This window comes from Stomoxys calcitrans, chromosome 2 (assembly GCF_963082655.1).
Source record: "Stomoxys calcitrans chromosome 2, idStoCalc2.1, whole genome shotgun sequence".
In the NCBI taxonomy this organism is placed as follows: domain Eukaryota; kingdom Metazoa; phylum Arthropoda; class Insecta; order Diptera; family Muscidae; genus Stomoxys; species Stomoxys calcitrans.
Genome location: NC_081553.1, coordinates 89,394,060 through 89,420,388, shown reverse-complemented (window position 1 = coordinate 89,420,388; position 26,329 = coordinate 89,394,060). Strand labels below are relative to the sequence as shown.

Sequence of the window (26,329 nt, the reverse complement as noted above, 5' to 3'; positions counted from 1 at the left end):
ACAAAACAAAAAAGTGCATGAACAGAGAAGAAAGAAATGAGAAATGTCGAAAAAAATGTTTCATACACACGCAATGAGGTAGATAAACGTCGTTGTTGTTCTCCACACTTGAAGAATTCTAAGCAAAAAGTTTAAAGTCAAGAATTATCTCAACCCATTGATTTAGATTGTGTTAAAACAAGACAAAAAAGTAAAATAATTTTGTAAATTTTTTCCTCATCATTGCCGTCGTCGTGTCGGCAGAGTGTGTGTGCAAATTCGCTGTAAAATGCTTCATTTTTGGCATTGCAAGTTTTTTTCTTCTCACATTCTTTTGTTGTTTTTCGTGCTTTGAGATGTCGCCGTCAAAATTGGTGTGTGGATGAGTGTGCGTGCATGTGTGTTTGTGTATGTCGTTTAAGTACAAGCTGAGCAGGAGCAGTGGTTGTGCGATTTGTCACATTAGAAACAAATAAAAAAGAAATGAAAGTGCAAAAAATAAGTGAAATTAAATAACATAAAAAAATTAAATCTTGTTTTTCATCTTAACGTATCGTCGGGGTGCAAAAGTGTTGATAAAAAAAGTTGTTCGCTCCGTTTTTTGCTTGAGTCACGCGGTGCATTATTTTTCCCACATTTGAAGAAAAACAAGGTTTAAATCGTGAATCTATAATTCTTAGATAAGCAACGCCATCACCACTAGGGTTTTAGTTTTATGAGTGCAAAAATTATACCAGTTCAATTGCGTAAATTAAAAGTTCAGCAAAATTAGTATCGGTCATACACATACCACCACTACGACGGCCTTTCTGTCTGCTGCTTCGGTTCTTTATTTGAAGGTTAGGCCGCGCCGTGCACCTCTGTTAACATTTGTGTTGTTTTTATGTTAAGACAAAAAAAAAAACATAAAACATACGATCGTGTGACACGAAACTACAAAGCCTCGAAAGAACAGCAGCATCATGTCAACCAAAGAAATCTTTCTTCTTCTAGATCCATTTTATAATAAAAATTAAAAGTGAATTCTTAACTTTCAGCAATATCAATATACACAAATCCCCTTTTTATACCGTTGTTTTATACAAAGGTCCCCTCCTGATGTGCTCCTTCACTTTACGGGTTTCTCCATTAAACACTTCCTAAATCTCACTCAATTAACTTCTTCGACATAGTTTGTTAGTTTCAAACTCCAAAGCAAAAACAACTATAGAACACAAAAACTCAATTTACCGCGTTGTTCTGTTCTTCGCTTTGCCATCACCACCATCAACATAAAATGTTGTGAAAGTAAAATAAAGAAAAGTGAATTATTTCCCATATTACCTACAAATAGCTAGAAAATAAAAGTTAACCAAAAAAGTCTTATTTTCTTCCCCTGAAAGATTTCATCCGGCAAGCTACTAAATAAAATAAGTGAATAAAATAAAAAAAGTGAATTACCAGCAAATAAATACAACAACAACTACCAACTATAATAGCAACAATATATTCTCACAAACTCACTCGCTCTCACTCCTCTTCTACATTCCCCCGCGTATTTCTCTAGTAAATAACAAAACAAAGCAACAACAACTATTCGCCGTTTCCTGCGAGTCTTTTAGCACTCTGTTATTGGGGATTTTCGCCTGCTTTTTGAACATTTACTTTACTTTTTGGTGTCCAGCAAACTGTTAAACTGTCATGGCCGGTAAGTTTTTTTAATCGCTGAATATTACAGAATGTTTTTATGAGTGTGTGTGTGTTATGCCGCACTGCTATTCTCAGCAGTGAGTGTTGAGTGCTGCGTGCACTGGTATGTGTGTTTATTTTTTAAGCTGTTGCCTTTTATTACCCGAATTCCTTCATTCCACGACGTTTTAATGTTTTGTGGCGCAAAAAGTGGATTAATGGGAATAATGTAAGATAAATTTTTTTTTTTTGTTGAAAATCCATTTTAGATTGAGTTTCTCAGTCTTTGAGTGCGTGTTGTGGAAAATGGAAAGTTGACAACATTTTTATACAGCTAAGCCAAATTATTATTAAAACCGAAAATGAATGCATCATTTCTAATCGGGTTAAATTTTGTGATAACGTTTCCCCCAGGATTACTTACATACATATGTTTAGCTAAGAGTACAAAATTAATACCATATTAATGTCAAAGCCTTCGTTTTGTTTGTGCAATTCTCTCTAATGCAATCACGGGTCCAAACATCACGTGAAGTACTTCGATTCATTTAGATCTGTTATCTGGTTTTTTGTTTTCAAATTGGGTTATCTTCTAGTATCCGATGACTCAAGCATATTTTTCATGGCCATGTACGATAATGCGTTTGATTTATAAATTTTGTATTCTTTTCATTCTTATTCATTAATAGTAGTGGACAGGCTCGCCGTGGATTTTGTAGGCGAGATTTTCAGGTTACGATTCCTGGAAAATTTCGACAGATCTTGAACATTTATTCGTTCGCATAGCCCATCGATGTCTTTGACCCTTACCAGGATAGAGCAGTTGACCGTAAAAGATATTATTTCCATGCCGTAGGAGAAGTAGAGTGTAAACAAGATCAGGGAGCGCCCGCTTGATATATCGCTTGATCTAGGATTATCTCTTGTAGCGCTAAACCTCTTGTTCTAGAAAATGATGATCCACTTTTAAGCTTTTTATACCTGTCCACAAGATGATGATTTGGATGGTTCCTGCGAAAACAGCTGGGAGGGTATTGCTTAGACAGCATGTTGTTGTTGTAGCAGTTTGTTGTGTTCTATGTTCGTCTGTTTGATTCTGTTGAGTGTCAATATCTAGGAACTCTGGGACTAAAATGGGGTACTTCCAGACTGATCTGGGTCTGAGTCGTGTGGGTATGGCTGGGCAGTTCAACAGGTGACGTGTATAGTGTGGTCCCTGGTCACAATCAGGACATAAATCTTGCACGTCGTCATCAATACATGCTATGTATGAGGTGTGGCGGCTGTATCTGCCGGAACATAATTGAGTCAGAACTACTCTTGTTTGCCGGGGGAGGTCAATTTCCTTAGGTGCAATGAGAGGCGGACGTTCTTCAAGGGCTACAATCACCCTATAGCTATTTATCGCATCTGCTACCGTGTCTGCATGAATGTTGTCTAGATACGCTCGATATTCCGCTTGATCTAGAGGTTCTCCCTTGTAGCATTGAACCTCACACTCTAGATCATGTAGATCTACCGAAGTTCGAAGAGCTGCTTTCTGACGGATGTAAATATTACTTCACTTCGAGTCACATAGCTGACGAACCCACACTGGCGCAGCATTACTTACCACTTGGCTTTGCAGTTGGTCAATGAGATTTCTTTGTCAGCACCCAAAGTGCTGCCAGCAAGTGACATGAGGACTTATTGCACCTGATACTGTGTTGCAGTTTCAAGATATCCCAACATATTTGTATTCCATTTGTGATTCCTAAGAAGCCTGTGTATTTCCCAGTAAGTTCATCTATAGTTTTGCTGCTATGGTTAGTCCGCCGAACTCTACCGCTTTCTTTTGCTAATCTCACTGTTTCTGGTGGTGTGTGTCGCCATGTTTATATATACGAGTTATAAGTTATGGTTGCTTGAATGTGGGATCTGGCTTATTGGCATGGATACAAATGTCACATAACAATGGCCTACAAGAAATACACCAATTCGTCACAAGTTCTATCGAAATTCTAGGCGACATGATCATGCATTTCAGTCCTTTGTACAAAGTGCTCCAATTCTGGCCACGCGAAGTTGTTAATAAACAACATAAGGCACGTGACGTTAAATGTATAAACTTTTCCTAACAGAATAACAATTTTAATTATAATTACATAATTTTTAATTATATTTATCATCAGTGCTTTATTGAACGCTTGGCTGCGCCTAAATGAAAGCCAGTGTTAAGGATGTAGTTCATGACCGTTATGCGTAATGAGAATCTAAAGTGGTACTTTTGCTTGCCAATGCGGGACACACACACGTCAAATGTTGTCTCTCTGCTACCCCTCTTTGTAGATATACAGATTCCAAGCCTGCCGTAATGCTCCTTTTTTTAGGTTAGGTTAGGTTGGCGGAGGATGATGGCAAGATTTTAGTAGACTAGACGTCCACTTTAGCCAGATTAAGGCCCCTTATAGTTGTTCATATTTCCTCTTCTCCTTCCAATGAATTCACTTCATAAAGCTGACCGTCTTTTAAAAAAAATTTTCTGGTGCCACCCGCATGAAAAAGCAAACGCCTTAATCCTGCACTGTTTTACACCTCTCAGTTCATCTAGTACCTGAAAGAAAAAGGAATCCCATTGTTTCTACTTTGATGTCATCATTTCTAAAGCCAATATATCACAATTCCGATAACCATACTTGGATGTGCCTTTTCATTGACAACGGGCTTTGTATGTGTGTGATTTTGAGAGTTCGTCCCACATCCAGTTGTCGAATTCCATCGATTTAGCCACGTATGCATGTAACGCCCCATAATTCCATGACATTTTTTCGATAGTTGTGGATATAAATCCATAAAGATTTCTGCTAAAAAATTCTGCAGGCACCCATTCGCAAGGAGGCGTTGATGTCACAACTGGACCCATTTTTCATCTAAGATTCATCACCTAATCAACCCTTCATCCAAGCCGTCTGAGTCAGTTTTTTAAGGTATGATTCACGCTCTACTATTTGTGGTCCTACTTGTAAGTTTGTTAAGCCCAAAACAGAATGAGCGCATTGAGCATAGTTATTAAGCGTTGCGTTGAAAAATGCAACACTGCAAACATATCCTACAAAAACAACACCCATAAGTTAAAGAATTTTCACCTGTACTCTGCTTTTGTGGGATGTTTTGCAGAGTTGCATTTTTTAATACAACGCTCAAAAACAAAGCTTATTCTCATTTGGTGTTTAGTTTCCAATGTGCTGTATAGTATACGGGTATGTCTAACTGGAGTTCTCTTAAGCAGGTCAAGCTGCAATAATCTAAACAGTGTTCTCTCTGCCGACCCCTATACAAACAAATCCTTGTAGCAGTAGTGTCCATAGTCCCAGTCATGAATCTCAAGGCAAACCTGTTAACCCTGTCTAAATCGCGCACAAGTGTCCTTTTATCCGTCACTGGACACCAAACATGACAGTCATATGTCAGAACTGGCCTTACCTCCGCCGAGTACAGCCAGTGCATCAAGCTAAGTCGTAGACGCCACTTACTAATCTAAGTCGTATATTTCACTTCCAATATTTATGCAGATACTGTAGCAGATGCGTGAATAGCTATCGGGGACTGTGGTCCTTAGAAACAATCGCCTCCCATTGCACTTGAGGAAATTGACTTCCCCGGTAAACCAGAGTAGTTCTGGCTCAATTACAACCCGGCAGATGCAGCTGCCTTAACCCAACGTGCGGGTTGTGTGTCCCGATTGTGATCTTGCACTACACCACACAGTTGAACAGGTGACGGTTAAACTGCCAGCCAGACCCACTAGACTCAGACCCAGACCCTTTGGACGCACCCCACCTTAGTCGCAAAGTTCCTGGATCTGGGTAATCAACAGTACCAAGCAGACGAAAGGTGGAACACAACATACTACTAAAATAACAAACATATCGAATAGATGGTCAAGCTAATTTTTTGTCTAAACATCTCGGACTTGAAATTTTCCATTTAGTAAAAAAATATTGCGGATAATGAGACATGATAGATAATATTATAGGCCAATACACATAAATTTGCCTGTGTGTGTGTTAACGACTGATTTTCGCTTCGTTTCAATTTTCTACACACAAAGTCTCACACAGCATTGTTAAATGTTATGACAAATATTTATTAAATTATATTGTTTAATTAACTGAGATCGTGCTTAAGTTTTATCACACTAATCATCACCATGATGATCACCATCCTATCATCATCATCGTCATCGGCTTGCCCGTTGTCGGTAAATCAGCAGTGTCTACGATCAGTTGAAACGACCGGCGTTTGTGTCGGTGTTATCGGACGGCTAACTTTTGTGTGTGGTCTAGTAAATCGTCTTTTACGCCTTCTATTCGTATTTTGTCGTAGTTTATTTATCTTTTTGATATTTCTTTTAGTTTCGTTTCGTTTGTTTGTGATTTGTACTTTGTCAATCTATTATTTTACTATTCGCACACACATGCTTTGCAACGAACACAAAAACACACCTACATCCATCCAATCCGCGGCCCGTCCTCCTATTCCACCCACCAATGCATCACCACGACCGCTTGATTCTTGGTCTCGTTTTGTTTATATTATCAGTGTTTGCTGTTGTGTGTTGATTTTTTTCTGTCCCTCTCGCTTTATTTTATTTTTGCAAAACAAGTACTATATTGGGATTTTTGTTTATTTTTATAATTTTGATTTTATTATAACACTCATTGTGCAGATAGATACACTGTGGCTTGTCTTGTTCACATTGCCTGACGTTTTAGAATTACAGAGGGTTTTATTACACTGGCATTGTTGGGTTGCCGCTAGAGGGGAGGGGTGGGTAATTAAGACTGCTGGTATTGGGAATTCATTTGCCGATAAAATGTTGCACAAGAGGGCGCTGTATTAGTAAGCGATAAAATTAGTTTAGTAATAATTGGTGACATATGCATGTACCTTATATATAATTGTTTTAGTTTTTTGTTTTATAAATTACTGTTGCGAAATTACAGAAAAATGTCTCCCTATAGGGACATCAGTATATTTATATATTTGTATATAAGGGTGGCTCGGACAAAAATTTAAAAAAAAAGAAGCTTTTGAAAGATAAGTCTTAAATTCATTCTGGTAAAAAAATTAAAATTTGATGCAATCATTAATTATGAAAAACTTGTAATAGAAGTTTTATGTTACCATTGAGATTTTTGTAGTTATTCTAAAAAGATGGTGTTAAAACATCGATTTTCAACTGTGAATCACTAATATAGTATCCGTCTTAAAGAAAAACTCGATGAAATATTCTCTTAAGAAAATTTCATTAATATTTTGTCTATAGAAAACATTTTACTAAAATTTTCTTGTGTGGCAACTCAACTATAGTTGACTTTATAGTTATATAAAGTTGGATTTTTTTTTTCAGTTTCATCTAATATCAGTGTTTTGAACGTTTAGCTATTAAATACTTTGTAAAAAAGTTTGGAATTCAACACAACTCAACTGAAATTAGGTTGCAATCCATAATCGACGAAAATATGTCAGTTAAATTTTCTCTAAGACAAAATTTCAGTGAAATTTTCTCTTAAGACAAAATTTCTGTAACATTTTTCCTAAAGACAATATTTCAGTAAAATTTTCTCTCATGACAATATTTCTGTGAAATTTTCCCTAAAAGGAATTTTAATGAAATTGTCCCTGAAAAAAAAATTCAGTAAAATTTTCCCTAAAAAAAGAAAAATCCAGTAAAATTTTTATCAAAAAAAATTTCACTGAAAAAAAATTTACTAAAGAAAAAATTTTTGTGAAATTTTCTTAAAGAACAAATTTCAGTGAAATTTTCCCTAAAGAAAAATTTCAGTGAAATTTTCCCTAAAGAAAAATTTCAGTGAAATTTTCCCTAAAGAAAAATTTCAGTGAAATTTTCCCTAAAGAATTTTTTTAATAAATTTTTTTTAAAGAAAACGAAATTTTTTAATTTTTAAAGTGAAATTTTTCCTGAAGAACAAATTTCAGTAAATTTTTCCCAAAATTTTCCCTAAAAAAATTTCAGAAAAATTTTCCCTAAAGACAAAATTTCATTAACATTTTCTCCAAGGCCAAAATTTCAGTGAAACGTCTCTAAAGACAAGAATTCAGTGAGATGTTCTTAGACAACACCAAACTTCTGTGGATTTTTTCCAAGTAATATGTTCTAACAACTAAATTTGTCCACGTCGTAAACATTTTGCATTGACTGAGATTTGCGATAGGAGAATGGATAGAGGATAGAAGTAGGTTCTCCCATCGCGTTATAATCGAAGCGGCCAAAGAAAATTAGTTGGTATGGAAGAGGATCGTATGGGAGACATTTCAAGTCAATTGCGAGGCACTGCGGTAGGAAATGCGATTGAGGAATCTCTAGCATTGCTATACATGCTACATGTAAGGGAAAAAATCTAGAGGATTGAGTAGGCTGGGGGGTTTACACTGAGGACTCAAGAACACGATGATTTCTAGTGTGAGGGTCAGTAAACTGGGCATCATGGCTGTGACAACAAGGAAATAAAGGTCACAGTCGCGGAATATAAGAAGATTGACGCCTTCTCTGAGGATGTCACGAGAGGAGATTGGATAGAAGATAGGAGCAGATCATACCTTTGCAGTATAAACGAGGCGGCCTAAGAAAATTGTTTAGTATGGAAGAGGTTCGGATGGAATACCTGAGAGTACACTTCATGTCAATTGCGAGACACTGCTACCAGCGATAGGATCTTCGATTGACGAAACTCTGGTATTGCCATCTGGGAGTTCATGCTTTTTATGAAAAAAGCAGGACCGTTTCACGGTCTGTAGTACGACTATACCTTATGGGGCCATCCTGATCGTAAGAAGACGAGGCTATTTATGAAAGAAAGTAAGTTAATATGGCTTTCTGTCACATAGTACTACAGGCGCACTTATGCACAATAGGTGTGGAAAGTGAAAGCGTGTGTAGGGCAAGCGTAGACTATGAGACGTTGAAGATTACCTATGTCAATGCCTGGTTTTAGGTGCTAACAGACTGTGGGACTTAGATGCAGGTACGATGCAAAACTTGAACTAGTTTATAGCTATAGAAGGGAAAACGATTAAGGATCTTGTGAGCAGTAGGGAATTCCTGACATAGGTCTCTTTTGTTTTACTTTTCGGAATTAGAGCGCACAACAAACCGATTAATGGACATTGGACGTTTATGTCCATAGTGTCATGGGGCGGATAAGAATCCGCACCCTATTTTCAACCCAAACACTTTGCAAAATTTCATCTTTTAATTTTTACTTTGAGGCGTTGCTGCATATATGCTTTTCATATTAAATTCACTGCCTAAATTCCCATAGGATTATACAAAGCCATCTTTGCCATTGCATTTTTAATCTTAAACAGAATTTCTTGGCATAGAGAAAAAAAGAATAGTTTTGTCATGTTGAATTTATATCACCTTTGGTGCTTTTTGTAATGAGGACCAAAGTTTTAGCTATTTCTTTTATATTATGGAAAGACAACATTTTACTCTCCGTTGTTTCTTTCATGTGTAGACCATAGACATATCTAAATCGCTATTTAGAGATTTGCTTAATTTTTTCGCAATAAGTACTACAACGTTTTGTGTCGATGGGCACACACAAACCAAAAAAAACGTCAATATAATTCCCATGGCATTCGCTCTGATGATTGCCTCAATGAGTTTGGTGTTGTGTTTTATACTTGAAATCGATGCATTGTCCGTTGATTACGACCACAACATTTGGATGTTTTAAAAATAACATTGATTGTGTGCCACACACACACTCGTACATGAGCAAGTGTATCCGTTTCCTACTTTATTATGGGGTTTAAATCGGGTTTTAATTTAAAATTCAATAAATTAGCCCATCCGAGTAAAAAAAAAGTTGATATGGTCAGATCCAATTATATCTGGCATCAGATATAATTGGATCCGAAAAATTGTTATAAACTTTTCTAAATATATCGAATCAAACTGATACAATAAGACATCAAATTTCTCCCAGACATAAATAGATCCAATTAAATATATAATATCTAATTGGATCTTAAATCTTATATTAAAAAAATGTTTTTTTTACATCTAAATATTGTTGTTTTTAATTAAAATCTTAATTTTTACCATTTTTCTATATAAGTGCTACCTTTACTTTTTGTCGCCAGTGGGGTTTGAAAATGGGTTCTCTCGTTTGCTAGTCAGATGCGCTACCAACTCAGGCAACCCCTTGTTATTGTAACCACATTTCGTGTGGTGGTGGCGATCCTCGTCAAGCTCCTATAGGCGAGCAAGCTCGTTTCGGTCCAAAGGACCGATCTCTGTGGGAACAGGGTGGCCATTGGTTATTTAAAGCCGCCAATAACTTGCCTTGTCACATCGAACATAAAAGGCACTCAGTATTTGTGCAAGAGCCGATGCCACCTCTCACTGAGACTCTCCCCTCGATACCGCTGATTGCCCGCGACTGCCATTGCAGTTGATTGTCCGCGAGAGCCGTTACTCGCCCTGCCACCTATGACGCTGAACGCTTTGGTTCGAATCCTGGCGATACCATCAGAACAAATTGTCAGCGGTGGTTTTCTCCTCCTAATGCTGGCAAAAGTTGTGAGGTAATACGCCACTTAGAACTTCTCTCCAAAAAAGTGTCTCACTGCGACACGCCGTTGGGACTTGGCTATAAAAATGAGGCCCCTTATCTTTGAGCTTAAACTTGAATCGGAATGCACTCATCGATATGTGAGAAGTTTGCCCCTGTTCCTTAGTGGAATGTTCATGGGCAAAATTTGAATTTGCGCATCCATATCTTATATGGCGGCTATATCCAAATATGGTTCAGATCGGACCATATTTGGAAATAGCTGCCATATAGACCGATAACCCGAAATAGAGTATTGAGCCCATAGAAAGAGCTGTTTTCATCCGATTTCTATGAAATTTGAAACAGTGAGCGAAACATCAAGCGCTGGGGTCTCTTATGGTCAACATCTGCTGTTCCTTTTGAATCTCAAAATGAATTTTTAGCAAAAGAAAAACTTTGAACTAGAAACAATGAACAACTTTAAATAGGCGGAATGTGAAGATGTAATTTAAAATAATTTTAATATTTTGAAAATAGCAGAAAATGTTTGCTGCTGTCCCACTTTCAGTAGACTTTTTGCTATTACATAAAACATTTTTCCTTTTTTTTTACTAACAAATTTCTCTGAGTGTTGACATATTTCCCAAGAAATTTTTGAAAAGAAAAGTTTCAAGGAAATTTATTTAAAGACTATCGGATTTTGTTTTATTGAGTGAACAAAGCACACTAATGTATCAGCAAAGTACATACATATGTATACTTGTACATATATTTTAAAGTGCATTTAATTGATATTCCATGACGTCATATCTTTCGTGCTTTTCGTAACACATTATTGATGACCACAATGATGTTTTTATTCGTAGATATATAAAAAAGGAAACAAAAAATGGAGGAAAAACGTGTACAATACTTAGTCATGAATGAAAAATCGATGGCGCTGATAGAAACGCTTTAAAGCGTGAACATTGATATTCGACTTTGTCATTCCCTTTGCAACTCACCGAAATATTGAGCTATGGCTATACAAAGAATATATTTTTGGCCCTCTAAACATTCCACGTCGGATTAGCCATGCGCTTCCGTCTATCGAAAGCACGCTTACTTTCAAGAAATAAAGCTAGGCGCTTGGAATTTTTAAGTGAAATTTTGCACGTGCTGTTTAGTTCTGACTTCTAAAAAATATTACAAGTACACAGAAAAAAAACATGACCTAAAAATTTCAATTAAAAATTTAATTGTAAATACTATCGTTTTCAATTAAAAAATTAATTAATTCAATCTTTTTTGATTGAACATGATTCTTTTCCATTTACTGTCGTGATTGAAATTTTGAAAAAAAAAGAAATTTAATGATTCATTTAATTTTCAATCACAATCGTGATTGCATTTTTTTAAATTTCAATTAAAAATTAATTGAATCGAAAAATGTTTGAACTGTAAATTTAACTTATTTTATGCTGTTGTAGCAATGTATTGTACACTGAGACGGCAGCCCTTCCCGATGAAGGACTCCATCGGGTCAATCCGGTACGTACAACCGGCTGCCATGAGGTATCTTTCTTTTATAATATCTGTACTGAAGCCTTTAATTGATTTTACTTAAGAACCATATTACATACCGTCCCCTACATTATAACTGGTCCATTCGTACATTTTGGTAAATTAAAAGCAATTCCATAGCAGCTGGCTCTGGGAACAGGGTTTCTAAAAAAATCTTGCAAAAACTTTAATCATTTTTGAATTGGATCAATAAAAAAGTTAACTGAAAATTTCGAAAATTTTCTATCATTTTTTTAATTGGATCAATTAAAATTTTAATTGAAATTTTCAAAAAATTTTAATCATATTTTTAATTGAATAGACATCTCTTTTAAATAAAATTTTTTTCAATCACTCTTTCAAAAACGTTGATTGATATCATCAATTAAAAAAATTAATTGGATCAATATATTTGGTGATTGAAATCGATCTAAATTCAGAGGATCACCAATAAAGTGCTCCAGTCTCTATCGTAGACTTGGAACGGTATAAGAAATGCACTTTCTGTAGGCAACACCACGTCAAACGAAACTACGTCCGGTGGCGGGTGTACAGTTTTGTAGTCAAACGAATACAAATTCGATTTCAGTGCGAAATGTCGAAAAAATTTTACACTTTTTGGAAAATCTAAATTAAAAGAGAAAATTCCACTAAAAACTGTCATTAGAGAAAATTTCATTAAAATTTTGTAATTAGATAAAATTTTGTCGCATTTTTTTATATAAGACTACTGGCCCTTTGACTTAAATTTTTATATAATTTTCGTATTTTACTCTCAAATATCTTTTGTTTGAGTCCAATAGATCTCAATCCCGGGAATAGATCTCAAACTTTTATATAAGTTTCAGTCTATATGTCCGTTTGGGGTATATTTTTGGGGACTTGACCCAAAATTCGTATATATGTCGTATTCTACTTCCAATTACCTTTCATTTTAAACCCATATTGCCCCAATTGGTAAAGATGTCGTTTTTAGGCGGTTTTTGGGTGTGGGGCGGCGCCCCACCACGTCTGTTCGAATTGCTATATCACGTTCGTAGTCTACTCTTAAATACCTTTCATTTGATACCCATATTGTCCCGATCGGTAAACATGTCCGTCAGCGTGGATTTTGAATAGGATGTCCCCCATGGTTATTTGCCCCAAAATTGTATACAATTTTTTTTTATTATTGGGTGTCCTCCATTGTTTTTGGGTCTCCCCCATGGTTATTTGACCCCAAAGTTTTATACCAATTTTTTGTTTTTGGGTTACCATAAGGTTCGCCCCACCTCTTGGCTAACACAAAATTACCCTATTTCTACCGGATCACACGTCGCCTATATTCTCCATTATCGCAAACTGGTCTATATATTTTACGAAGAATCTTTTCCTTAAATACTCCAAGCTCTGCCTCATCTGCTTTCATAAGTACTCATGCTTCAGAACCATATAACAACACGGGTAGTATCAGAGTCTTGTATAGTGTAATCTTCGTCTGTCTAGAGGTGGTATTGTTTCTAAATCTGTTGAAATCGCGCCACATCTCTCGATTTATGCACTTAGGATCATAAAAGCTGTATTTATATACTGATTTGGCTACAATTTGGCAATTTGTGCAAGAGCCCCGAAATTTGAGCCAAATATGATCCAGATCGGTGAGTATCTTAGTATAGCCTCCATATAGACCGATCTCCCATTTTAGGGTCTTATGATCATAAAAGCTGCATTTATTACCTAATATGACTAAAATTCGGCACAATTATTTGTGCTAAGATCCTCGAAATTCGTACTGAATATGCTTCAAATCTATATATAGCTCCCAGCTTTCTAAATATAGCTGCTATATAGACCGATCTCCCGATTTAAGGTCTCAGGCCAGTAATAGCCACATTTATTGCTCGGTTTCGCTAAAATATAGCACAGTGAGCTGTGTTGGGCGCTTCGACGTCCGTGTCGAGCATGATTTAGATTGGACAATATTTGTGTATAACCCCATATAGACCGATCGTTCACCTATAAATAATGTATTTATTCCCAGATGTTGCTGAAATTAAGTAGAGTGGGCTACGTTAAACCCCTACATATCATCTCCGAAAATGGTACAAATTGGATCATAAGTGGATATAGCTGTGTTATATATCGATCTCTCGATTTATGGTCTTGAACCCATAAAGGTTAGGTTACATTGGAAAGAGGGTGCAGATATTAATCTGCCCCATGCTACTATAGACATACATCTAAGCCAGTAATTGGCTTGTTGCGTGCTCTAAAAACTAAAATATAGCTCGAAAAAGGAAATTTTAAGTTAGGAATTCTGTCCCACTTACAAAATCCTCAATTGTTTTCCATACCGCTTCCCTTAGTTGGTTCATGTCTGTTATCGTGTCCCCACCTAAGTACCGGTGTCTGTTAGTTGCGAAAGGCGGACAATGACACAGGAAATGCTCCAACGTCTCATCATCTTCCCCACATGCTATCACTTGCCGCACCGATTTTGCATAAGTGAGCTCGTAGTCCGATGAGTCCCTTTATGACACCAAAAGCTATATTGACCTCCTTACTTCCTTTCAGTAATAGCCTCGTCCTCTCACGACCCGGATCACTCCATAGGATTTTCGCCGCCCGCCAACTATTTCGCTAGACGTTTGTCGCCCACGCCCTTAAATCGGAGTGCGTCGACCCAAAAGGCTTCGGGTTAACCATCCACTTCACACATTCCGTGATCGTCCGGATCTCAGCCTGCAGGACCGTATTATGATCAGACAGTCTAAAACTGATTTCAGTCCTTGGGTTCTCAATGTACCCCTCCAGGCCCCCTCTGTCCCCTAGCTTTGATCCATCCTGTGCCGCTGGCATCAGTGCCTAGCACTCGACCTAAAATGTCGTCTCAGATATCCGATCGGAAACCACTTCCTTTCCTTCCAGGTTTCCTATCGTCGCCTCGATTATACAGCGATGGTATGATCTGCTCCCAATCTCAATCCCTTTTCCCATCGCCTTAAGTCTCATAGCCACAGTGGCTGCCTCACATTTAATCTGTATGTCATCGTCCCGTCTATGCCAAGACCTTTTTGTATGATTCTAAAAGTTAATTTTTTCTCCATAGCAGTCCACCAAACTACAAACTAAGTATTGGTCTAATCACTCTTCTGTAGAGCTAGTGGACTATCCTTGGATTCAGGCCCATTTTTGAGCCTACGACCTGTCTACATAGTCCCCAACATCTGTGAGCCCTCTCAGTACGCTTCTGAATGTGATACTTTCAATTAAGTTTCCTATTCAAGATCACTGCTAATTACTTGACCTTGTCAGATATCGAAATCGTTCTATTGAGGAAACGTGGCGCGTCAAATTGGCCCACCTTCGTCTTCCTCGTGAACAGGCATATTTCTGTCTTCTTTGGGTTAACATTGAGACCCCGGGTCTAGCACAGGATTCTTACCCCTACGAAGTATTATAACATCGTCTGAATAGCAGATGGTATTTCCCCGAAATATTGTACTAAACTAACTAAATTTCCGATGAACATTCCATTAGGGACCAGGGGATACTTCTCTCATATCAATGAGTGCAGACCACAATAAAAGTTTAAACTCAATGATAAGGGACCTCCTTTTTTTATTCATGTTGATGTTCACGCCGGGATTTGAACCCAGGCGTTCGGCGTCATAGGCGGACATGCTAATCTCTGCACCACGGTGGCCTCCAGCCATCGTAAGTATTGTATTAGAAAAATTTCACTGAAATTTTGCATTCAAAAAAAATATCACTGGAATTTTGTCTTTACAGTAATTTTGTTTTTGGGCCCAAAATACTTCAAATATTTATCATTCTTCTGCAGATGTGACAAAGTGGTCGGTTTGTAAATATAAAAGTTATAGCTAATTTCCAATGTAGTAATTAGTCTTCTAATTTATTTTTATATAATACCCTATTCTTCGTTGATGTGGGTTGGTTACACAAATTTCACTTTGTGGGGGGCATACCTTGGTCTTTCGTGATAACATTTACATTGTCTGCTTTACTGCCTGCCTTCCTGCCTGCTCGTTTCCATTCTACATGTCGCACATTTGATGTGTGTTCTCTGCCCTCTTCTAGGCCTGATCATTTGGGTTCGTCTGTCTGCAGCAGATAAGTAAGAAACAACAAATAGCCTACAAAGGAAGAAAAATATCCCAAGAATGCACAGTCGGATAAAATGAAATATGGTATTTTCTTTGCCTTGACCCGAATTTGCGTGTGTGCGAATTTAGTTTTTTATTTGCCTGTTCTTGGTGATTTTGATGGTTTTGTTCTTGTTTCATATCCACATATTAGAAATGAACACAACAACACTAACACAGCAGTTGTAATGTTTACACACAGTGTACATACAAAGTATACATATACTAAATATACAGTGTGTCATGTAGAAATCTTCATCCTGTTTTGTTTACATGTAAAAATGAATTTATCGTATAACGTTTAATATACAATTTTAATATATCGAAAAATGTGTAGTTTTATCGTTTCTTGATGGTGTATGTCGATTAGTTGGGGCCACGTGTAGGTTTGCAAATGCAAATTTGTTCAAGTACATACAGCGGGTATACTTCTATCATATCATTGCGTGCTGCTCGAAACAAGTTTAAGCGCAATGATAAGGGACCACGTTTTTTATTGCCGAGTCCGAAGGGCTTACCACAGGCCGGCTCCATTAAAGTAGAGCAGTTTACAAGGCTGATTACATCATTCGAGTGTAGTCGAAATTTATCCATAACCTGATACTTATATACAGAACATTTGTTCCACTAGCCGAACGTAGGATTGATTTCCAAACGCCTCGATCTTCTGCGTTTCTTCTCCAATCCCTGACGCCCAATTTCGAGGTATCTTTCAATTTAACGCACCACGTTTCTTCAATAGAACGATTTCGATATCTGACAAGGTTGTTGTTGCGGCAGCCCTTGCCGATGAAGAACTCCATCGGGTCAATCCGGTACATACAACCGGCTGCCATGGGATTGATCTGACAAGGTCAAATACTTAGGTGTGATCTTGAATAGGAAACTGAATTAGAAGTGTCACATTCAGGAGCGTACGGAGAAGACTCACAGATGGTTGGGCACTATGTAGACGAGCGAAATAAGGGCTTAATCAGAGGATAGTCCAATGGCTCTACAGGAGCGTGATTAGACCAATACTTGCTTATGGTGGACTGCGATGGAGAAAAGGTGCAGCATTAAGATAATACAACAGATTCAGAGAACATGTTGTCTTGGCATAAGCATAGCGATGAGGACCACGCCCAAAAGGGCACTGGAGACTATTCTAGATATCCGAAATCTAAGCATACATATGATGGGTGAGGCAGCCTTTGCTGCTATGAGACACAAGGCAATGGGAGAATGGATGGAAAATGGGACCAGCTCATACCGTCGCGGTATAATCAAGGCGACGGTAGAAAACCTGGAAAGAATGGACGAGGTTTCCGATGGGATACCTGAGACTACACTTGAGGTCGAGTGCGAGGCACTGCTGCCAGCGGCACAGTCTTGAATAAACGGAACCCTAGTATTGCCATTTGCAAGGTCATGTTCCACGGATGGATCAAAGCTAGAGAACTAAGTGGGCCGGGGCGTCTACATTGAGAATCCGATGACTGAGAACTGTTTTAGACTGCCTGACCATAATACGATCCTGCAGGCAGTGATACGGGCGATCACGGAATGCATGAAGTGGTGTGGTGCTAACGCGATGACATCGAGTGTGGAAATCTTTACGGACAGTAAACTAGCAATCAGGATATTAACAACCAGGACGGTAAGGTCATGAACAGTCTTGGGGTGTAAGAAGGAGATTAACGCCGTCACTGAGGAAGGCACGATCCGCATCGTTTGGGTACCAAGCCATAGCGGAGTAAGGAGGAATGAAAAAGCAGACGATTTGGCAGTGAAGACCATAGGACTGCCCTCAATAAACTTGCTTAAACCGAAGCCTTTTGGATCGATGCAGTCCGAGTTAAGGGAGTGGGCTACGAACGCTATGTAACACTGTGGAATAGCGAGGCGGTCGGTAGGGCGGCGAAAATCCTATGGGGAGATCCGGACCGTGAGAAGACGAGGCTTCTATTGAAAGGAAGTAAGAAAGAGGTCAGTATTGGTTTCGGTATCACAACAGGACACATAGGACTGCGAGCTCACTTATGCACAATCGTTGCGGCAAGTGAAAGCATGTGTAGGGCATGCCCGACTTTCGCGGCTAACGGACACCGGTACTTAGGTGGGGTGTCCGTTAGCCGCGAGGTTATTTTTTAGTTTTTAGAGCGCAGAACAAGCCGATTACTGGCTTAGGTGTATGTCCGTAGTGGTATGGTGCGGATTAATAAGTGCATCCTCTCTCTCTCATTCATGACAACGCTATCTAAGTTGGGGCTAGAAACGCACACATGACACTATGAAACGAGAAACCCGTGAGAAGGCGAGGAAGTCATCAGAAGGCGACAAAGATTGTAAAGGTTGGGATCTTGACCTTGACAAGACGAAATTAGGCCAAGGGAAGGTGTAAATCAATCCCATGACATTCGGTTGTACGTACGATGGAATCCTTCATCAGCAAAGCTGTCTCGGTGTACAACACACTGCTGCAAAAACAACAACAACAACGTCATAAACGAGGTCTGGAACGAATCATGTGTACGGCCTTATGGCCTGGTGGGAATCCCGACCCAACTCCTCGTCGTTGTCACACACCTTGCGGAAGTCCTCCTCACCTCGTGTCCAGCGCGAGGTCGAAGACCCGTTGTTGCAAAGACTAGTTACGATGCCTATTAGCAATTCGAGGTCACGTTTCCCCAACCGCGGGGTTAGTGATGTCTTGTCTCTCGAAATATTCATCCACAGGTCGTTTGTCAACCTGCCACCACAGTAATATGAATGGTTGAAATATTTTTACAAAAATAGATATAGAAAATAGGGGGTCTCGGCATCTATCACTTCACTTGTGCAACGTCATCCAAAGTGTTAAGCAGCGAGCGTCTCCAATAAACTGTCATTATCATCAAAAAAAAAAAAAAATGAACACTTGTCCTTTGCTTCCTTGCGCTATCATCTTTCTTGTTTTACTGGTACGGCGCAGTGCAACCAAATGGAAAAATCTTGGAAAAAATTATAGAACTTTAAGCGGATAGAGATATCTACACGAACTTAACATAGTTAATGCTGAGGTGTTTTCCAAATTTTGAGACCTAGTAGGGTCAGGGGCTGATCCATGGGGCTTGACCATCCCATGCGGTTGGTCAATTAAAATCTTTATTTAAACCCGATACTCTAATGGGGATTTTGAGAGTGAGAAGGTCTCAAGGATGGTGGTTTGTGGGATAGGGGATGGTGTTGACCCCCAGAAATTTGTTCCCGAAAGTGGGTATCGATTTCGTACTCTACTACCAAATACCTTTTATTGAGCCCCATATTGCCATGGTCGGTAAATATGTATGTCCGATTTAAGGGTGTTTTGGGGGGCAGGCTGGTCCCCCAAACACTCAAATAACACTTATTTAAACCCCATATTACCATTGGATTACGAGATGAGGCGTCCCCCAAACAATTGATCCAACATTTGGATATCAGCTCCGTATTCTACTCCCAAATTTCTTTTATTTGAGCCCCATATTGCCATGACCAGTAAATAAGTCCTTTTTGCGATGTTTTTTGGGAAAGTGGGAGACGCCACCGTAGCGCAGAGGTTAGCATGTCCGCCTATGACGCTGAACGCCTGGGTTCGAATCCTGGCGAGACCATCATAAAAAAATGTTCAGCGGTGATTTTCCCGTCCTAATACTGGCAACATTTGTGAGGTAATAAGCCATGTAAAACTTCTCTCCAAAGAGGTGTCGCACTGCGGCACGCCGTTCGGACTCGGCTATAAAAAGGAGGCCCCTTATCATTGAGCTTAAACTTAAATCGGACTGCACTCATTGATATGTGAGAAGTTTGTCCCTGTTCCTTAGTGGAATGTTTATGGGCAAAATTTGCAATGTGGTGGACGCCAAGAAATTTGTTCCTAAAAGTTGGCATCAATTTCGTGATCTTCTTTCCAATACCTTTCATTTGAGCCCCATATTGCTAGGTTTTCCTGATTTCTTGGAAGAAAACTGACAAACAAATGGTCGCGTACAACTCAGAATTGACTGTTTTGCGTTGTTCTAGTGGTACGATTTCGACATGTCCAGTTTTTCCAAAAAACAGGCGCTCATGTGTTTGGAAATGCTTCGTGCTCGAGCAATTGTTGGATTTGGGTCATCTTGAAACGCTTATACAGTCGATTGCTGTTTATTTTCGTGCTCATACGCGTAAATCCACGATTCATCGCCTATCACTATGTCATAGACATTTTTCGAAACACCGCGATCGTATTTTTGGAGCATTTCTTTGGACCAATCGACGGGAGCCTTTTTTTGACACAAGGGATATAGTCAGATTCCGTTGCGTTTCTTTTCGTGACTGTAGACTTGGCCCTTCCCTAGACGTTGGTATCCTCGAAATTGTCGTCCAATCCCAGAAAAGACACCGTGGTTTTCCGCTACTAGCTCCATAAAATATGTTCTCTGCAACTAGACCTGGAAAGAATAAATAATAATGATTCAATAAAATTCAATAAACGGCTACAGATTATTTAAAACTTTTTAATTCACATATGTATATTATGTGAATAAAATAGTCTCAAATATTTGTATATTTTATTGTTAGCAACTTATTGCCTACATGTGGAATTAGTTATTTATTGTAAATGTAAATACATATCGTACTTGCCATAGGTATATGCAAAGGATAAATTGTCATAATTTCTGCCTCAATTGAACAATTGTTTTTGTGTGCAAGCCTTTTGTGGCTTGTGTCTTACTGCTTTGCAGTATTCCATAGACATTCAAATGGGCTCCTCTTACATTTGTACACACAACCAATACAAAGTCAGTAGCAGCAGTAGGCACTAAAAAGTTCACCTACCTTTGACATGTGCAAGTCTTGACTGCTCTTTCTGTTTCCACAAAATCAACATCATCATTGTGATGGGGCCTTCCAGTGCAACCACCCATCCATCCATCCATCCATCCATCTATGAAAACCATTCTCAATTATTGTTATATCGAATGTAAAAATGTGTATGCATGTGCATACAGTATTTCTTTTTATTTTTTGTTGCATTGTTTACTATTCTATTGATTGTTTACTTGGCTTGAGTGAGTGTGTTGTACATTTTTCGCACAAATGATGAGGAAAAATTATTGAATGTGTGGAGGTGAAGGTGGGTGGCTGTCTTTGAGGTGGTTACAGAATTCTAAAAATAGAAAAAAATCCGTAAAATAATTACATTAAATGTTCATTTACAAACATGCTTTTAGAGAAACACCCAGCCATAAATGTGCAGTACAGTCTGAACTGATCAAATCGAATTTTACGCGTTCATGTTTTAGTCTTTGAGTTTATAATGACTGCATCGCGAACTATTAAGCAAAAGTATAATTTATTGGCAAAATGCTATATGCTCCGTAAGATGGAATATGTAATAAAAATTTTAATCTAGGGAAAATTCCAGAGAATCTTCTAAATGTTGTTTGATGCATGCTTTCTTAATTTAGGCAATAAAAACTCGGCAATGTGAATCAAGTACTCTTTTCAAATTGATTCCCTACTTACTTAGATGACCATAAATAACCTATTACGGATGCTGACTGAGAAGAGATTTGAACCCGTCTGCTATTCAGACGATGTTATAATACCTCTTAGGGGTAAAGAGGTATTACGTTTCCTCAATAAATCGATTTTGATATCTGAAAAGGTCAAATACTTAGAAGTGATCTTCGATAGAAAACTAAATTGAAAGTGTCACATTCAGAAGCGAACTGCGAAGGCTCACAGAAGTTGGGTCGTATATGGCAGCTATATCCAAATATGGTCCGATCTGTACCACATTTGAAAGGAATGGGTAGGGGTCTACCAGAACACAGTGTGCCACAGTGTATCGGGTGGTCGTCTATAGGGCAGCTATATCCAAATATAGTCCGATCTGAACCGCACTTCACAGAAATAAATAGAGGTCTACCAGAACTCACCGTGCCATCGAAATCGGATGAAAAATTACCAATTTATTGCCTCAAGATCGGTCTATATAGCTGCTATATATAACTAAAATCCTACTTTATGAGTTCATAAGGTCAGCTTTATTATAAAGAATACGAAATCATCAAAAATTGTTTGAAAAATTTTTTTATACCCAATATATCTGCAAAATTATAAATACCCAAAAAATTTATTTATTGGACAGACCAAGGCTTTTGGCGGGAATCGTACCCACGACCCCTGCACTGGTAATCCAAGCACGCTACCAACTCGGCTACGGGGGGCGCCCCGGTATCTACCCAATACATACCCCAGCGTTGGGTATTTACCAGGTAGAAAGCCATCTCTAACTTTGAGACTTAAGGCGATGAGTGAATGAATTGAGGGTGGGAGCAGATCATACCATGACGGAACCCTAGTATTCCTCTCTGGAAGATCATGTTACGCGGACGGATCAAAGCCAGAGGACAAAGTGGACCTGGGGGTCTACATTGAGAACCCAGGGACTGAAATCTGTTTTAGACTGCCTGACCATAATACGGTCCTGCAGGCGGAGATTCGGCCGATCTCGCAATGCGTGAGGTTGTGTGGTTGAGTGTGAACATCTTTACGGGCAGTAAAAGGCCATAAGGGCAATAACAACCAGGAGGGTAAGGTTACGAACAGTCTTGCAGTGTAAGGAGATTAAGGCTTTATCTGCGGATGTCACTATACGCATCGTTTGGGTGCCGGGCCATAACAAAGTAGGCGGGAATGAAAGGGCAGACGATTTGGCAGTGAAGGCAAGAAAACTGTCGATCTTCCGATTTTTCCGATAAACCGATTTTCTTAAAATTTTCAAAATTTTCATTTATGCACATAATGATTCCGTGGTGAAAATGGGGCAATGCATTTTTTGATATCTGAATTTTGATACTCGAATTTTCAGAAACATCAGATCCCGGAGATAGGTGGTGTGATCAAGCGTGCCCTCTTTTAGTAACCTAAAACCAAAAATTTGGTATCCAAATTTCGGATAGGGTACCTAGGGGGACCGCCGCCCTTCATAAAAACCACCAAATATATTCATAGACTAATTACGACAATATGGGACTTAAATGGAAGGTATTTGAGAGTGGAAAAGGAATCTCATATTAAAATATGGAGTCAAGTGTTTGGGGGGCCGCCCCACCTCTAAAACACCCTTAAATCGGACATATTTACCGACCATATCAATATGGGGCTCAAATAAAAGATATTTGGGTGTAGAGTACGAAATTTATATCCACTTTCGGGACCAAGATTCTGGGGGTCCTCCCCTTCTCCAAAACACCCCCCAACCTGGACCATGGCAACATGGGGCTAAATAAAAGGTAATTGGGAGAAGAATGCGAATGTGATATCCAAATATGGTACCAAGTGTTTGGGGTGACGCCACTCTCCCAAAACCACCCCCAAAGAGAACGAATTTACCAACTACAGCAATATTTGGCTCGAATGAAATGTCTTTGGGAGTGAAGCACGAATTTATATCATCATGCGGTAAAAAGCGTCTATAGGGCCGCCCCTACTCCAAAGAGCATGAATTTATTTTAGAGCCGAATACGTATCTGATATATGTTTTCATAGCCAAGACACCGAGTGGCCTCCCCAACACCCCGAATACGGAAATATGGGACTCAAAGGTATTTGAAATATGGGTTTCAAAGGTATTTGGGAGTAGAATATGAATTTGATATCAGCATTCGGGACTAACTGTCTAGGGAACATTCCACCCCCATACAACCCCCAAATAGGACTAACTTGCTTATCATGGCTTGGGAGTCAAAGAGAGTGGAACACGATTAACATATTAGGTGCCAACCCCCAAACATGCGATATTTGCTGATTATTGCAATAAGTGGCTCAAATTAAAGGTATTTGGGATTAGAAAACGAATTTGATTTCCCTTTTTTGGGGCCAAGTGTTAGGAGGACGCCCCATCCCATATACCCCCCTTAAACCAATGGCAATATTGGGTTCAAATTTGAGAGTAGAACATGATGCTAATATTTTTTCAGGTCTAAAGGTTTGGGGGGCCACCCCCACTCCCCCAAAACACCCCTAAATCATACATATTTACCGACTATGGCAATAGGATGCTCAAATGAAAGGTATTTGGGAGTAGAGCACGAATTTGATACCAACTTTCAGGACCAAGCTTCTTGGTGTCCACCATTTGCCCAAGACTACGCCCGAACAGGACTTATTTACTGGCAATGGCAATATGGGCTCAAATAACAGGAATTTGGGAGTAGAATACGAACCTGATATCCAAATGTAGGACCAAGTGTTTGGCGGACGCTTCATCCCATAAACCAGTGGCATAAGGGGTTTAAATAAGTGGCATTTGAGAGTATACCACGATGCGGACAGTTTTTCAGGGCTAAGTGTCTGGGGGACCACCCTGCCCCCTAAAACTTCCTTAAATCGGACATACATATTTACCAACCATGGCAAAATGGGTCCAAATAAAAGGTATTTGGGAGTAGAGCACGAAATTTATACCCACTTTCGAGACAAAGTTTCTGGGTTGCAACACTGCCCTCCCTAAACCACCACCCTGGGACCTTCCCATTCCCAAAATCCCCATTAGAGTATCGGGCTCAAATATATTTTTTTTTTTAAGTGGAGTTCGGGTGGAATTTCTAGTGGAGGTGGAGTTCGAGTGAAAGTTCGGCTTGTTTTTTATAAAAGAAAAATTTCGAATCAAATTTTTTATAGACAAAATATCGAAACATTTTTTATAGAAAATTTCATTTATTATTTATAGAAAATTTCATTACATTTTTTATAGAAAATTTCGGAACAAGTTTTTTTATAGAAAAGATTTCGAAACAAATTTTTTATAGAAAAAATTTCGAAACGAATTTTTCGTAGAAAAAATTTTGGAAAAAATTTTTTATAGAAAAAATTTTGAAACAAATTTTTTATAAAAAAAATTTCCGAACTAATTTTTTATAGAAAAAATTTCGGAACAAATTTTTATAGAAAAAATTTCGGAACAAATTTTTTATAGAAAAAATTTCGGAACAAATTTTTTATAAAAAAAATTTCGGAACAAATTTTTTATAGAAAAAATTTTGGAACAAATTTTTTATAGAAAAAATTTTGAAACAAATTTTTTGTATAAAAAATTTCGGAACAAATTTTTTATAGAAAAAATTTCGGAACAAATTTTTTATAGAAAAAATTTCGGAACAAATTTTTTATAGAAAAAATTTCGAAACAAATTTTTTATAGAAAAAATTTCGAAACAAATTTTTTATAGAAAAAATTTCGAAACAAATTTTTTATAGAAAAAATTTCGGAACAAATTTTTCGTAGAAAAAATTTCGGAACAAATTTTTCGTAGAAAAAATTTCGGAACAAATTTTTCGTAGAAAAAATTTCGGAACAAAATTACATAAAGAATTTTTTATAAAAATAGTTTTGGTACAATTTTGTTAAAAAAATTTATAAAAAATTACAACAACTGCAACCATTTTTAAGAACAAAAATTGGATCACACCTTTTTTAGTCGGCGTACATTACAGTTTCCATGTTACCTTACTCATTCGGAATTTAAAATTCCTTTTTTTGTGGATTGTGCAGATTGACTTTTTACTTCCATTTCTGGCTTGCAATATGTGTTTCATGCGTTTTATGTTATGTTGTTCAGTGTGGTATTTGGTTTTTTGAACTACCACAAATTCGCATAAAACTTCGGAGGCAACAAAAAAGGGGCCAAAACCCCATATTAGCACATTTGGTCTCTTCTTTGGCAGTATAACCAATGAGGTCACCAGACAGTCATATGCATGGAGCGGTGAGGTGTAGAAGCATTATGTGAACATTACATTTTTGGCTGTTGGTTCCTTCAGCTGTGTGCCGACAAGGCAAACAAAAATAGAAGAACAAAAAAACGTAGCGAACACAGATTTATCATTGAGGGCCACTTTGTGCAAATATTCAAAAGTGTCGTTGTTGGCGTACATGGGAGTTTCTTTGTTGCTGCGCTCATGGAATGGGTTAATGTTTAACCATTTCTTTTATTTTATTTTTGGCTTTCTTTTTTCGTATGCTTCCTTGATATTTTTGTTTTGTTTTGAGACGTCATAGTTTAATATCCCTGTCATCGTCGGTTTTCTCGTCGTCGTTGTAGTCGTCAGCAAACACGACACTCATGAGTACATAAACTGAGCCTTTATTATCCTTACGTCATGTTTAATATTTGGTAAAAAAAAAAACTATTCTTCAAAAAAGAAGAATCTCAAAGGTAGACTTTGTACGTTTCATTACTGTTTTCTCGGACAGAGGTTTGGTTTTGTGGATCTCTGCCCTGGGTTTTTTGCGGTCCCATTTTTCTCATATTACACTATGGCAGAACTAACAAGTGACATGATTTGGGTGTAACCAATGCCGGTAAAATAGCAACAACAAACCCACGGTTGGTTGAGTTGCGTAAAATGGTAACTAACATTTATGGCTAGAGAT

The 26,329-nt window shown here is 38.1% G+C and overlaps 1 protein-coding gene across 2 annotated transcripts in view; it reads left to right on the top strand.

Annotated features, from left to right (window-relative positions):
- The first annotated feature begins 21 nt into the window (after positions 1 to 21).
- The window catches only part of LOC106080733 (protein phosphatase PP2A 55 kDa regulatory subunit), a 38,803-nt gene continuing 12,495 nt past the window's right edge, over positions 22 to 26,329 (top strand). The window contains exons 1-2 of one of the 2 annotated variants that reach the window (XM_059362636.1): positions 22 to 78; positions 1,362 to 1,666. In XM_059362636.1, the coding sequence (XP_059218619.1) occupies positions 1,660 to 1,666 (7 nt within the window). In that variant the 5' untranslated portion in view covers positions 22 to 78; positions 1,362 to 1,659. Of the gene's footprint in view, positions 79 to 863; positions 1,267 to 1,361; positions 1,667 to 26,329 lie in introns of those variants that run through there. The other variant, XM_013242291.2, reaches the window with a different exon arrangement.